Source organism: Candoia aspera, chromosome 9 (assembly GCF_035149785.1).
Source record: "Candoia aspera isolate rCanAsp1 chromosome 9, rCanAsp1.hap2, whole genome shotgun sequence".
NCBI classification, from domain to species: Eukaryota; Metazoa; Chordata; class Lepidosauria; order Squamata; family Boidae; genus Candoia; species Candoia aspera.
This window is the reverse complement of record NC_086161.1, coordinates 23,546,048-23,561,539: the sequence shown is the minus strand read 5'-3', so window position 1 is coordinate 23,561,539 and position 15,492 is coordinate 23,546,048. Positions and strand designations below refer to the sequence as shown.

At 45.3% G+C, this 15,492-nt stretch overlaps 1 protein-coding gene across 1 annotated transcript in view; it reads left to right on the top strand.

Moving 5' to 3' along the window:
• The window catches only part of ANTXR1 (ANTXR cell adhesion molecule 1), a 152,565-nt gene that overhangs the window by 27,768 nt on the left and 109,305 nt on the right, over positions 1-15,492 (top strand). The window contains exons 6-8 of the mRNA XM_063311570.1: positions 1,890-1,969; positions 9,143-9,211; positions 12,327-12,407. Coding sequence (XP_063167640.1) covers positions 1,890-1,969; positions 9,143-9,211; positions 12,327-12,407 — 230 coding nt within the window. The remainder of the gene's footprint in view (positions 1-1,889; positions 1,970-9,142; positions 9,212-12,326; positions 12,408-15,492) is intronic.

Here is a 15,492-nt window from a genome sequence, read left to right as displayed (position 1 = left end):
CAGTGGGGCAAAAATAAAACCTATATATGGAGCGTCCTGCATGGTAAACATACCAAGAGGATGACCACAACTGTTTAATTGAAGCCCCACCCCCTTTTCACATTTGTTGTTACTTTTTTGACACCCCCCCCACAGATGCCCCTGCTTCGCACCCTCCATCTCGCACCCCCAAACACAATTAAGTCAAGCCCAGCACACTTTCCAGATCATCACCCTCTCTAGAAGCTGTGGGTCATTCAATACCCAGCGGATCTTCTCTGGGGTAGAAAATGTAGCAATTTAAGATACTAGGCAAACACTGGTAATTACTTGAACTTTAATTTTTTTTTTATTCAGACAGAATTCTTGAGATTATCTTCACTTTCATAACAGCCGTATGTTAACCTGAGCATGTAGCACATGACTCAGATTGACAACAGCAACCAAATTAACTTTAATTACTTCTTCACTGTGGTGGGATCATTTGGAGCTCACACCATGGACAAGCCTAGACCACGCTCCGATCATGATAACAATCTTGGGGCGATAAGAATACCTCTGGGCAGTAATTCTGCATTCTCTTCAGATGGCACGTTGTAATTGAGATAATAATATGTTGTCTCTTCTCCGTGATGAGCCATTCTGCCCCAGAGCGATCCGTCTTCTGGAGCCCTCTTGCCTTCAGGCCCCTCGGAAAACGAATAAATGCACAACTCTAGGGAAAACAGCAGCCTTTAACTGTTTCTCCTCATCCCCTCCATAATTTTTAATAAAAAGTGAGGTTGAGTTCAGCTTGATGTGAATTTATTATTCTCTTATCAGATTCTGTCCATTTAGGCACACAGAAAAAAATGTTCAGGATCCCTTCAAGGTTCAGTCACAGTTAAGTTGTGGGGCTATTGTGTGTGCATGCCCATGCCAAGATAGAAGAGGAATTGGGCTGAAGTGAACCTGGGCCCACCTGCCTTGGCACGAATGCTTGGCACAATTTGTCCTCCCCCTCTATCACCAGGGCACCTTGATCGACTATGTGCCCACTTCTAACAAAACTTTTCTTGTCCTCTGGCTCAGTGGCCCAGTTTATCATGAAGGAGCCTCCCATATTCCTGCCATAAAACATGAAACTGTCTGGAGGGGACCAGGGAGGAGCTGCCAGTCCAGTTGCTATCTGGGGCATCAGCTCTGCATTTGGTCTATGGGCAGACAGCCATTAAGGATGTCATGCACACACATACTGCATACATTTATCCTTTAAAAATTATTTAAGTTTATATCCAAAAAGTAAACATGTAGGTTAGGTAAGCAGGATGCTTTGGAGAACACACTTACATATTCACTACGGAGTCTGAATTATGTCTGGTTTCCTATTAAATGCATATGTGGGTGTGTGTGGGCACACCTTCAGGCCAGGCTGGACTCCTGACAACTGCTTGCCCAATTCCCCAAGAATCCCAGTTTCTAGCCTGGTGCCTTTAACCACCCCACCAACTTGTCTCCCTCACTTGAGTCAGCCTTGACTCCTGATGACCACATGGATGAATCCCTGCGTTTTCTTGGCACCCTTGTTGGAAGTGGTTTGGCATCACCACCGTCTTCCCAGGGCTGAGAGAGACGGACTGGCCCAAGGTCACCCAGCCAGCTTCCTGCCTAAGCAAGACTAGAACACAGTTTCTAGCCTGGCGTTTCTAGCCTGGTGCCTTTAACCACTACATTGAATAACTGTTTGTATAAACCTGAGTTTGCGCAAACATGGCTGTCCCAATGTGATGGTAAAGCATGAAGGAAGCGTCTGTGAGACTTTGCAAACAGCCCCAGATACGCAGGAACAGGTCGGAGCAAGAGAAGAGGCTAGTTGGTTGTCCCGTTGTCCCTGACATTAATTCTATTCCTGGAATGGCTTTTCTCGTCAGGTTATAGGACCGCCAGTGTCATCATTGCCCTGACAGATGGAGAACTTCATGAGGACCTTTTTTTCTATGCAGAACGAGAGGTAGGAGACTTGCACTGAGAGTCTGTGGTGAATGGAAAGATGCACCGGTTTTCCTACCAATATTAGAAGAAAATCACTGCAGGTTTCTTTTCAAGGAGAAGGATACGCTCTTTCAGAACAGAACCTATCAGGGGGTGGTAGCTCCTGTCCTATGGAAATATTTCTCAGGTCAAAAAATTATGTTTAAAAATATCTATTTTGGGGGACTGGAGAAAAAATGTGTTGGGGAAAATTGTACATGAAAGCAAAGGTGGATTTTCTTGTAGCTTAAGAAAATGCAGAATGATAGAGAACTTCAAAGATTATGATGTTGATCAGACTGATATTTATTCTACCTTTCTGTCCAGGGAGCTCTGAAGGTGGCTGTGGAATGAACTAACAAGTGGCCTGGACCAATCTTTGAGTACCAGGATTATGAAATGGCCCAGTTAGAAAGTGATTCGTGCATCCCTACATTTACCTGCCTTTAAATTTTCCTTGTAGTGCAGTATCTGGATACTTGGTCATTCATGGCACCTCTTTCCAGAAATTGAATCCTTTCTCTGATGACACCATTTGTTGCCTAGTCAAATCTCTGGTTAGATCATTGTTTCTCAACCTCAGCAACTTTAAGATGTGTGGACTTCAACTCCCAGGACTCCCCAGCCAATCTTAAAGTTGCTGAGGTTGAGAAACAATGAGTTAGATCAGGGGAAAGCAACCACAGATGCATGCAGTACTGAACTCTAGTGCCATTGAGGTGGTTCCTCTGTGGGTACCTATGTCCCTTCAGATCCCAGAAGACTCCTTGGCCCCCTTCTCTTTGGGAATGTTGCAGTTGTTTGTATCTAAGAAGGCTTTGGTTCTACAAGGGCTATAATCTGCAAGGTTTCTCAGATCAACCCCCCCGCCCCAGACAGAACTACTAGAACTAGCTACTAGAACTTCCAATCAGCTCCTTCCTACACAGCTCAAAACCTACAGCCCTCCCAGAAGAGAAGTTAGAGCTTCAGGCAGTCTGACTACATAGGGCTCTGTGCCCACAAAATCTTGCAGAAACAGGATCTTGAGAACATCAGTGACAACAGAAAGTGGAAATGGGAAGGCAAGGAGCTCTGTTAGTTTTGCTTTATTGCAATCAGAATATCACTCCAGTTTTGCCCATAGGTGACATGGCCTTAACCCAAAGTGGCTCAGCACCACCAAAAAGTTGCCCATCCCTGGGGCATGGGAGCCATGCCCCTCCTATAAATCCAGAAGCAGATTGGTTTTAAAATCTCAGCTCCTATTGAAAACTCAGTCAGAGAATGTCCTTAATTTCTTTCTTGGTCTGAGTGCTTTTGTGGGAGAGGAGGATGACCTATCTTCTCCTTGCAGATAAAGGCCAAACTTCTTACCTCTTCTGGTTTCTCAGGAAAGGAAAGGAGTGAATTCTTAGCGTTAATTTATCTTGGGTTTGCCCCAGGTGGGAGCGAGACTTGTGAGATCCGGTGAGGTTGACAGCACATCTTTGCAGACAGTGTTTTTGTCTGTCTGCATCAGAGGCTCAAAATTGGCATGTCATTTTCACCAGCCTGACAGCTGGACTCAGCTTTATTTCTGGAGACTCCTGAAAACAAGAGAACTTTGCCCGGACAAGCTGGAAGCCACAGTCTGACAGTTCAGAAGTTCTTCTTATGGGGAGATGCATTAGAAGGGCGGAATATAAATGTTTAAATGAAGTAAAGTAAAATATCAATCATTATTTTATTACGGTCAGAGACCAGAATTACAAATGAATACAGATTTGTACAAATACAAAGAAAAATGCATTAAAATGAAATAAAACAAAACATGATAATATTCACAGTGGGATCATCAGTGGGCAATCAAAATCTGCCTAATTTTACAGACAGTATAACAGAATTTAGCTACAGTACTGTTATGTTCAAAGAAACTGAATCATACTGATCAGATAGCAGCAATTGTACATAAGAAAGATCAGAATTTCCTGGATATTTTATCAAATAGGGAGTTATAAAATGGGTCCGTGAGTCCTTATAGAAGGTACGGTACGGCAGGACATGAGCTGTTGTTTCAATAGCGCCTTGTCCACAGGGGCACAATCTCAGCTCAGAGGGGACTTTTTTGTATCGGCCCCTAAAGTAAAATATGCAGATGAGTCGGCCTTAGAATCACCTTAGAAGTGACAAGATGAGGAAGAGGAAGGGGCTTGCAAGACACTTAAGGTTCTTTAAAGTTGTATTTGCAGCCTCACTTATTCCTGCATCTCCATCTCTGCACCCTCTTTGCAAGGATTGGAGTGGGCAAATCTATTTATTTCAGTTTTGCTGTATTTTTCATTCTTCCTGTCTTACCTACCATCGGCCAGGTTCTGCTTCATTTTTTCCCCCCTAAGTCCACATGTTCATTCATTTTGTTCCCACATAGTTGTGGGAAGCACACATGAAGAAAGCACGTAGTAAAATATAAGCCACATGAATTTCTCTCCCATGCTTAGCTAAGGGACTTTCCCAAGGAAAAAGCTGCTGCTCTCTTCCCCCAGCTGTCATCTTTGACTGCAAAAAACGAACGCTTAAGGATTTGGCTTAGCCTGAAGAATGGTGCACCACAGATTGGTTGCTACATCTTTGGAAGGATGAACCAAAGGATATCTTCATTTTTCACTAACATGAATCTGCAGTGCTGACACCAGAAAGAGGGCTAATTATTTTAGGGCCACAGGATAGCACATTAACTTGGCTGGATTCTAAATAAAAAGTTTCTCAAAAGCACGGCAGGGAGAGGTCCATCAATGGAGCAGCTCGGCAGCTCGGCCTTCCCCAATCCAGGGCCCTCCAGATGACTTCACAGAATTCTTAGTCTGCAACACATCTGGAGCATCAGACTGGGGAAAGCTAGCATGGCCCATCAGCTCTGTCGAAAGCATCCAAATGGAATGAACTGGATTTCTCAACAGATTTCTTTTGGGACTCTGGGAAACTGAATGGCCTTACGCAGGACAAGGCTTATGTTGTGAGATGCTTAATTTTAGCCTTCTTCTAACAGCATAATTATTGCTGTGCAGAAAATGCAGACTGAATTCCCTCTCTCACCTCTCCCCATCATTCCCATTCAATCTGGTGGAAAAGAGGTTGCTGGCACGTAAAAAATAAAATGGAGGGGGGGATTCCCAGGAGAGTGTGTAATGATTACCTATCCAAAATCACCATCAGGCTCACACAAGGATCTTTATGGATATCTGATTTAATAATGAATAGTATGCAGGATCACAAGCAAAGCTGAGAATGGTAAAAGCGCGGGATTTCACTCAATAAAAGCCTAGGCAGTTCCCAATCCCTCCCGCCGGAGTCAGTACAAGTCCATTCCTTGCAGGTGCCCCTAACGGTCCCTGCCGGTCTTCGGGAAAATGTCCTTGGCCAGGCGAGATAACCCAAACACACATTCCTGACTCCTCACATCAGCACCTGGCACAAAGAACGGAGGCAGCCCCCTCCCGTACAGTGACGCGTGTCAGCACCAGCACGGCATGGGAACCTGTTACGATGTTTGCCGGAACATTGGAACAGGAACCATGACAGAGTGATTCTGAGGTGGCCAAGAAGCCAGGTGAACATCCAGTCTTTCATCGTACAGCAAACTGCAGCTTCCCTGGTTCCCCAAATTTCCAGGAGAGAAATATGCTACCAAGGAGAGAACAACACCCCCACCAGCACAAGCAGGGCAAGCCACTATACATGAACTGAGAGCAGGGCCCCCTCCCTCTTCGCACTGAAGATGCTGCCCAGTCTGGCAATGAAATGCCTGCAAGAAAACAACAAGGCTCAGAGAGCACCAAGGACTCCACAGAAATATTCTTGTTTATTCTTCTCTTCTCTTCTCTTCTCTTCTCTTCTCTTCTCTTCTCTTCTCTTCTCTTCTCTTCTCTTCTCTTCTCTTCTCTTCTTACTTTTTCAGAAAGTTGGGTTGCCAAGCAGGCTGCAGACTGATGGAAAAATAGGTAGCAGGGGAAGAAAGGTAGCAAACTCCAAACTGCAGCCTCCACTGCCAGTTAAAATAATAACATAAGTTTGAAATGTAAATTTTGAAAAATGAGGCAGACAAGCAGAAGTCTCTTTTGCAGGGAAAGAAAACTTGGTAAAATTAGAGGATGTATTTTAGCATAGTACATTTGGTGTAGTGGTTAAGGCGTTGTTTCTCAACCTTGGCAACTTCAAGCTGTGTGGACTTCAGCTCCCAGAATTCCCCAGCCAGCCATCCCTACATTTACCTGCCTTTTATTTCCTTGTGCCAATCTAGCCTGGAGAAGAACATCCTTTGGTTGGATGCTGTAGTATCTGGACACTTGGTCATTCATGGCATCTCTTTCCAAAAACCGAGTCCTTTGTCTGAGAACACCATTTGTTGGTTGGTCAAATCTCTGGTTAGGTCAGTGTTGCTCAACCTTGGCAACTTTAACTTCAACCTTGCTGGCTGGGGAAGTCTGGGAGTTGAGGTCCACCCATCTTCAAGTTGACAAGGTTGAGAAACAGTGATCTAGACCAGTGTTCCTCAACCTTGGCAACTTGAAGATGGGTGGACTTGGTCTCCCAGAATTCCCCAGCCAGCATAGCTTCTGGGAGATGAAGTCCACCCATCTTCAAGGTCCCATGGAACACTGGTCTAGACCACCCCCCACTCATTGCAGGATCCATGACAGCATCTCTCACCGATGGCCATCCCGTCACGTTTTAGGAGCCCTAGTGAAGGAGACTTCCCCGCTCAGTGTGGCAGCCTGTTTCACCCATTGACGGCTTGTGCGGTCGGGATATTTCTGCGGAGGTCTAGCTTGAACCTCTTTCCTTATAGTTTTAAACCCTTGGTTCTGGTCCTGCCCTCTGGGGCAACTGAGGATAATCTCACATTATGTCATTAAGGAAAAACTGCACAGTCACGTTGGAATCTGCCTGTACATTTGTTCTACAAGAATGAAAGATGTAATGTTTTCTAGCAAAGGACTGATTTTTGTGCAGATTCATATTTTGTTCCTCTTGATCTTCTTTGCAATCGGAACAGAGGCTTTAAAAGATCTTCCTGCTCAGGCAAAGGCGTCTGCCTGGGCTGTAAATCCTCAGCTTCAGGCCAGGCGGCAGGATCTGCTGCAAGGCCAAATTTCCCTCCTGGGGTCTGCCTGCTTCACACAGGGTGGGGTTGATAGTTAGGGCCAGGGCTTGTCCTAGTGGGGAGACTGCATTCCTCTCTGAATGAATTTAACAAAAGAAGATGTCTTCCACCCCTTTCCTATACCCCAGTCATTAAAACATGCATAGAAAAGGAGGCAGAAATGGTGGAGGCAGGGCCAACTTTGCAGATCTTAAAAGGGAGATTAGTAGGCAAAAGGCATGTCTCAAAATGCATCATTCCAGGATGCCGTGGTACGAGGAGGGCAAAAAAGTCAAGATGGCGGCCACGATGCATGTAACAAGGGGCAGGGTTTCAACTGTGTGGTTGCGCTGCTCTCTTGGTGCTCCTTGGGGACACTCTTCTGCAGTGTAGATTTGGTAACTTCTTGTGCAAGTTTTACTGGCATTTAATAGGTGTCTAAGAGTGAGAGTGATGATGCATCAGGCAGCAGATGAAACCCAGCTCCGCCACAGTGTGAAAAAATGCTTTCCCCTGGAGCAAAAGTTGGCGTGAGTCATTAGCTGTGATAAACAGAAATAAAGTACCTGCAATATGATGCTTGCAGAGAAAGTAGAATGTTATGCCTTAAGCAACAAATGGGGAACAATGCCAGTCCGTTGGAAGGATAATGAATAAGAAGGGAGGAAAACACCTTTCCTTCAGGACAGTAAAGCCGATGGGTTCAAACATCATGCCAAAGTTATGGTACTGTGCTAAGTTCACCGGGCATTCCAGGGGACCAATAAGTTCAACAGATTTTTAAAAATTACATTGGTGAAGGATGCCATAAGAAAGGGGAGATGCTTGGATAAACGTTCTGGTCTCAGAGAGGCCTTTCCTCCACCCGGCTGCTACTTTGCAGAGAGGCTGGGCACAGAGAGGCACATTCATAGTGCTAGGCCAAAACAGCTGGATTCACTGGCGGTGTTATTTTGTTCTGGTTGTGTTCATGCGGTCTGGCAATGAGGTAGTCACAGAGTCCGTCGAGGCTCGATCTTGCAATCCCAGATGGCAGGGATCCACAAGGACCCAACCATCCTGGGCAACTGCTGCTGAAAATCCCAAGGGAGACCCAGAGCAGCTGTGTCATAGGGCCAGCTGACACCTGATTAGCCCCAGGCATCACATGGCTCCTGTTGGAATTATATCTAGTTCCACAATTGGAACTGGAATTTTGGTTGTTAAGCAAAGTGGTCATTAAGTGAATCCGACCTGAATTTATTGCCTTTTTTGCAGTGGTCATTAAGCGAATCACCACAGGGGTTAAATGAACCATGTGATTGTTAAGTGTATCACGCGGTTCCCCATTGATTTTGCTTGCCAGAAGCCGGCCAGGTAGGTCAAAAATGACAATCATGTGACCACAGGACACTGCAACGGTCATAAATGCCAACTGGTCAGCAAGCATCCAAATTGTGATCACGTGACCATGGGGATGCTGCAACAGTCATAAGTGTGAGCACTGGTTGTAAGTTGGTTTTTTTCAGCACCGTTGTAAGTCTGAACCATCACTAAACTAATGGTTGTTAAGTGAGGACTACCTGTAAAGCAAACATCCCTGCCCATGGGCACCTAGAGTGGGTGAAATGCATTGGAGAGAAAACAGTGTATCACAAGGAACAGCTCGTGGCTTGCAAGGTACCCCGGCTGAGAAGAAAAGCCTTCCCCAAGCTGGTGGTCTCCAGATCCTTGGAGGTGCAAAAGATCTCATCATCTGCAACCAACCTGGGAAGTTTTAATCCAACGCTTAAAGGGCCAGGAGGGCTTGCACAGAAGATGAAGCAACTGTGCTCCCCTCTCCCTCCCCCAGCCTGGGACTCTCTTTCCTTTAATCATAATTATGGGGTACATCCCAAACAGGAAGGTAATCCTACCGTGCTGAATATGGTTTTTTCGTTACTGCTGAGCTGGCAGGCAAGTGGGTGAGATGGGGCCAGAAGATAACATGCTGGTTAGGGGGCCCCATTCCGAGGAACGCCACACTCTTTATCCTGTTTGGGTCATAATTGATATTTTGTCCTCTCCTTCAAGGCCAACCGGTCCCGTGAGCTGGGAGCGACGGTGTACTGCGTCGGGGTGAAAGATTTCAATGAAACTCAGGTAATTTTCGGTTGTCTCGCCTTTGGGCAAAGCTTGGTTTAAGTGTAACAGCTTCAGTCTCCTTTGAAATTGCTTCTGAGGGAGCCGGAAGTCCAGGGCTGTCTGCAGGGAATGGGTCCAAAACGTCAAAATAGTGGCCAGAACGGTGGAATCAAAGCCCCGACCCTTTTTGACGTGCATCGCAGCCGTTCCTGCTGGGATTAGGCCACCACCTTGACTTTTGGGACTACCCCTGCAGATGCCTCTTTGGAAGCCACCTCGTTTTCTGAAAGATGCCCTGTTTCGGCAGCAAGATTTTGCTTTGAAAAGACAGTCATCTTCTCCATCTGAAGAATTTGGTTTTGCTCCAGAGACAGAGCAGTCTGAATGATTTTAACCTCATCTCAGAGGAGAACAAGTTATTTTATCTGTTGTTTAAAAAAATATGTTATTTAAGACCTCCTTGGATATAAAGCTCTTCAGTCAGAGAATGATACTCTTAATGAATTTCAAGCCTTAAGGGCTTATCGATATTCAGTGCGGATTGTAGGTTTGGCTGCAGTGCCACGTAAATGCAAAATTCAGTGCTGGGTGATTTCATGGATACACCATCTCCTTTTCTTGGCCGCCACAGAGACGTACTGTAGCTTGCTGTTGCCTTCTTCTGGGCTACAGCCCCATATTTCCTGGTGGTCTGTCTCCTAAGTGCTACCAGGCCAAGGTGGTTAGTACTGAGTATTTCCAGCCCAGGGAAGGTTGCCAGATGCTGCCAGATGCTGAGAATCCAATAAGACTTCTCTGCTCTGGGTGGCCATGTATAGGATCACAGTTGCTAGTGTAGGTCAGAGGGTGGTCAACTTCCTGCCCAAGGGCCATATTTTGCCCTTGGCCTGATTTCAATATCCTTCTGCAAAGATCAGCCTCAGTCTTCTGCTAAGGGCTGTCTGTCCTGTCACAGCAGCCAGCTGCTTGAAGAAACAGGAGATGGGGGTCAAGGAGAATGGATACCCCCACCATGTTTTCCTCTGGCTCCACCTATTTCTTTTAGCCCCACCCACCACATGGTTCTCCCAACATGCTGGCCCCAAGGTCTCCTCCAGAAAAAGGGATGCCCAGGCCTGCTATCACTGTTGGAAGACCTGAAGGACTAGGCTGGGGACAGATCACCTTGGAGAAAATCTATCCGCATGGTTGCTAAGAGATGATGCTGACTTGATGTCACCTAATCAATCAGTGCCTTTGGATTTATCCACATGCCCCACAAGAGAAAAACTTCTCTACTTTCCAGTCATGGACTGCTTTTTCTGGTGTCTTTTGTGGCACAATGAGGGTGATTTTCAGGGTTCTTGGCACTCTGCTGCAGAGCAGTTCTTTCCTTGCACAAGACCCATCAAACAGCAAAGGGCAGCTTGGTCGGGTCGCCCCTTGAGTTGGTGTGAGCCATCTCTCCCCAGGTTTCAGAAGGAACAATGAGCAAGGCATCGGGTTGCAGGAAGGTGAAGACGCTCTTAAAGAAGCCACATGGGGAGATGTAATGGGCACAAGGAATAACCCCGAGGAACAGGGGGAAGAGCCGCAGCCAAGACGGTGGTCCGAAAAAAGAACTCTGAGTCTAGAGCAGAACTGTAACTGAGAAAGCATCTCAGACAGGACCCTCCCTAGTTCTCATGAAGATAAAGGGAGGGAGAAAGGAAGCACATTCAGACTTGCAAGGTTCTGTTACTATAACCTTATAATAAAAGTAGTATTAGCTTGCTGTCTTTGGTTTCCAAGTTTGGTCTACCTTGGAAGGCTGAGAGGAGGACGCTGGAGAAAACAATAGTGGTTGAATTCAAGAGTATAGAACATCGGAGCTGGTAGCAAAGACCATTGCCCATTAAGTCCAAGTGGCTAACACTGGACGACAAGTAGAAAAATCTGCCAAGACAAAGGGAGTTTCCCATCATCACTCAGGTTTCCAATTCTACTCTTCATCTCTCTATGCCTAGAGGCCAGCATGAGTAGTAACCACAAATTAACTCTTCCCATCCAAACACCATGGTTTAGGTCAGGAAGCCAACAATAAGTCATAGATACCAACTGTGGGTCAAGATGCTTCTCCTTAACTATAAAGCCCATCCAAGGAGAAGCATCCAGTCAGTTTTGACTGGACTTGAAAAGCTGAGCAGGATCAGACTGGTTTGAACTTTGGTGGAAGATCCCAGGAAATCCAAAGGCTGTGATCTAGCTTGGGAAGCCAAAATACATTCCAGATTCCCAGAAGAACGCAGTGGTAAACTATGTCTGCATCATTGCTGTAACAGTTGGTTCTTGGGCTGATAAAGATTCAGGAGACAGTTATGCAACCAACCAGCTGCAAGCTTTCCTGTTATTGTGAAAACTTCAACAGATCGTAGGAAGGCTGGTAGAAAGAAAATGAAAACGTCTCCACGCTAATGTAACCAATGGATATATTGGTTTTAAATGGGAAACAGTTCAGCTGCTGGAGTTCTTACAACCCCATTCCTCTAATGTCAATAAATCTTGCTAAAGACAACTCTGAGAATCAGATTTGGAAAGAATTTTGGTTTTAGGTGGCTGCCAAAGAGCCTGGGAGTTGCCTCTAGAAGACTCCATGGATGTATCCATGAAGTCATCAAGAGTCAAGCTCCTCCTGTAATAATTTAAAGTATGATCCAGGTTCAGTCAGGACCTATCATAGTCTTTCTCAACCTCAGCAGCTTTAAGATGTGTGGACTTCAACTCTCAGAATCACCCCGCCAGTTCTGGGACTTGAAGTCCATACATCTTAAAGTTGTTGAGGTTGTTCTTTCATATAGGGTTGTGTAGAAGGTTTCTCAGAGCTGAAAGAGAAGGTCTCTACTTCATGGGTGTTTGCTAATTCCCTTTGCCCCCACCATGGTATCTGGAAAAACTAGAATCCTCCTGTTGTAATGAGTGAAAATTCTGGGGAAAAAAAATGAGTGTGGGAAGAAAAGAAATCCATGCACAAAGGAGTGGCAGCAAAGCTTGGCAAATGGTCATCTGGTGAAATGGTCATCTGCCTGTAGGACTTTGACTGACTGTGTGTGTCCAGATTCTCCTGATGTCCTTGCTGGCCGACTCACTTTCCCAACTGTTTTTTCTGCAAAACTAGTTGGCTCGAATCGCTGACAGCAAGGATCACGTCTTCCCCGTGAATGATGGCTTCGAAGCTCTCCAGGGAATCATAGACTCTGTAAGTTTTGCTTACCACTGTATTCATTTTATGACTTAGTGAAATTAGCATTGTTGTTGCCAGAATCAGTATATCTATCAGCGCTATGACATCCGAGGGCCCCCTAGGAAGAAACCAGTAGCAGCCACTGAACAGAATGGCTTGGCTGAGTGGAAAAGAGGTGTGGGCTGAACGATGGCTAAGAAATGCCAGGGAATTGTTTAGCAAGAGCAAAGATCGTTCATGGCTTTTATTCAGAGGGCTGGGGAAGTTATGCACAATTAGGAGGCCCCTGCATCTCACTTTGTTTTTGAAACCAAATCACCCAAAACATGGGAAGTTCTGTTCTAGTCAGTCTTGCCAATTTTCCACAATATTTTTGTTCTTGCAAGGTATAAACAATGGTTTCCAGGTACCAGTGTAAAACCATGGGGCCTTCTGGAAGAATTGATGGGGAAGGGCCTGACCCCGGGGCATCAGCAGGGAGTGAGTTAAAAGAGTCAAGATGGCATTCATGACAGCTCAATCAAAACCACCATCCTGACTTTTTTTTGACCCACCTATGGAGACTCCTGGCCTGATCCTTTCTCTGTAGCTTCTACTGAAGGACCGTAACAGTTCTGCAGGCATCCTATGAATGTTGTTTGCCTCTGTGTACCTGCATAGTTACATTGCTTGCAACAGCTGCCGGCTGCTAAACCCTAGGCAGCATTTGCTTCATGGCAGAGCACATCCTTGACATGCACAAGAACCTAGCTGCTAAGCAAGACTTTTCTCTGGAATTCTTCCACGTCTCTGGAATTCTTCCACTTAACATCTTCCACTTAACATCTGCTCAATGAAACTAAGTCACGAGGCAGCTTCCTATATCACCAGGATGGAGAACTTTAAGTTCTCCAGATGTCACACCTGAAATTCCCAATGTGCCTCACCATTAGCTAAAACTACAGGAAGTTGCAGTTTGGCAATGTCTGGAAGACCGTAGGTTCTTCACCCAGGATATTACTTTAGATGAGGTTAATAAGCGAAACAAAGAAAGTGTTCTGCATCCATAAGACAGTATACCTGCATCCCACTATTATGATTTCCAACACAAAATTTATTGATGTGGACCTTCCCACTCATTTGCAGAGCAGAGACAGAAGGCAGTGTTCCTGATCCCTCCAGGTGCACATGCTTGTACTTTAGCATGCTTTCTTGCAGATAAACTGGATCAGGACCCTCCTTCTCTCTCTCTCCTCTGATTTTTTCTAACTGAACATACCAAATGGGGTTGGAGCACCAGGTATTGTGCGATCACAAAAGAGATTCTGTTCTTAGACTTGCATTCTCTCTACAGCTGTTCCTAATAGATTCCAGAAGTATTTCCTTTCTTTTTGTCTCCCTGCCGATATTTCTTATGACTTCGGTTGCAAGCAGTAAATCACAAGATTTCATGCTCAGGAAACTTAGTCCAGAACCATCATCCAGGTCTGGTTGATTTCTGACAGTCTTAATGGAGAAAATCCAGACTGACGTCATAACATTTCACAAAAGGATGATTGGAGAGTGTGTATAAAGAAAAGTTGCTGCATGGCAGACATTATTTAGCCTGAAGAGAAAAAAAATGATATGCTTCTCTATAAGTTGGTTCACGTAGGTCTATGTGAATCAAACGGTGTAGAGCACTGTTTCTCAGCCTTGGCAACTGGGGCTAAAGCATAATTCCTCAGTCCCTTACTCTCTACAGGGGTCTTGCTTGAAGATCAGATGTTGTTCTTAACCTTGTATGACACCAGGAGTCACTGTGTGAGGTTGGCATCCCATATAAATTAAATTAATCATTCAATGTAGCAGTGGTGAGCAATAATGCACAGAAGTGGAGAACAGCCCCCCTCCCCCCAAAAGCAAGGAAATGGGGGATTTCAGAGAGATTACCTTTGTGAAAATAAAATAAAGTAGCTACTTTCATTGCAAAAAGAAAGCTAAAATAGTGGGCACAGTGTTGGAGGTTCTGGCAAATCCAGCATGCCTCATTAACATATGGACGGTTGCTCTAGGATGCAAACTCTCCATGCTATTAAGGAAGCTGTTTGTTGCCACTCCCACTTCCTCTCTCTCTCTCTCTCTTCCTCCTTCTTCCACCTACTGAGGAGGCGGCAAGCATGCTGCTCTCCTCTGTCTCCATCTTGGGCCTAAAGCCATGTGCCTAGCCCTTTCTTCCATGCAGCTCTTAGCAGCTGTAGGGCTAAGAGATCACTAAATATAGTTAAAGTACAGAAGAAACAAGGAACATCATTTTTCCACCAAAGATGGATGTAACTGAACCAAAGAATAAAGTCAATAAGACTCTTTTTACTTATCTTAAACCTCCTTTGTCTAAGCATTTAATTCTTTATGCTTGGGAGGGCTAAGTGTGTAAGATCAATAACTTGTGTTTCTCTGACGTGCTCATTAAAGCTATTTAAGGTAATGTTATTTTTCTGTGTGCAGCTTCTCTGCTGTGTTAAGCTCTGCTCCATTCTGTGGTCCTAGCAGGCCACTAATGGCTTCACACAGCCCTTCCATTTTGCATCTGGCTGGCAAGAAGGAACTTACATGATATTTCAAGGGCATCTAGTTTGCTTTGCCCCTGCTTTAAAGAATAGAATCACAGACCTGTAAGGTCCCTTAAAGATAATCTAGTCCAGTATTTTTCCACCTTGGCAACTTTAAGATGTGTGGACTTCAGCTCCCAGAATTCCCCAGCCAGCATGCTTAAAATTGCCAAGGTGGAAAAACACAAGTCCTGGACATTGTGTACAGTCACATAATAGGTTCTCAGGCCAGGAAAGATGGCTGGTCTCAGGGCTACAGGTGGGGAGATGATGGCTGCTGCCTATTCCTGCCAGGCATCAAAATGGCTTCTCTGCCCAAAGGGTAGCAGAAGTATCATTTTCTTGGCAAACACGCACTGAAATCTCTCTCATGAAGAACAATAGTGTTTTAGAGCGGTGAAAACGGCTGGTGGAACAGTGGTGAGCATGGGAGTTCTGCAGGTATGGTCAAAAAAGTCAAGATGGTAGTCACAGCAGTGCAATACAGGTGCCACCTGTTTTTTATGTGCAGACACCCTGGATGAGCACCA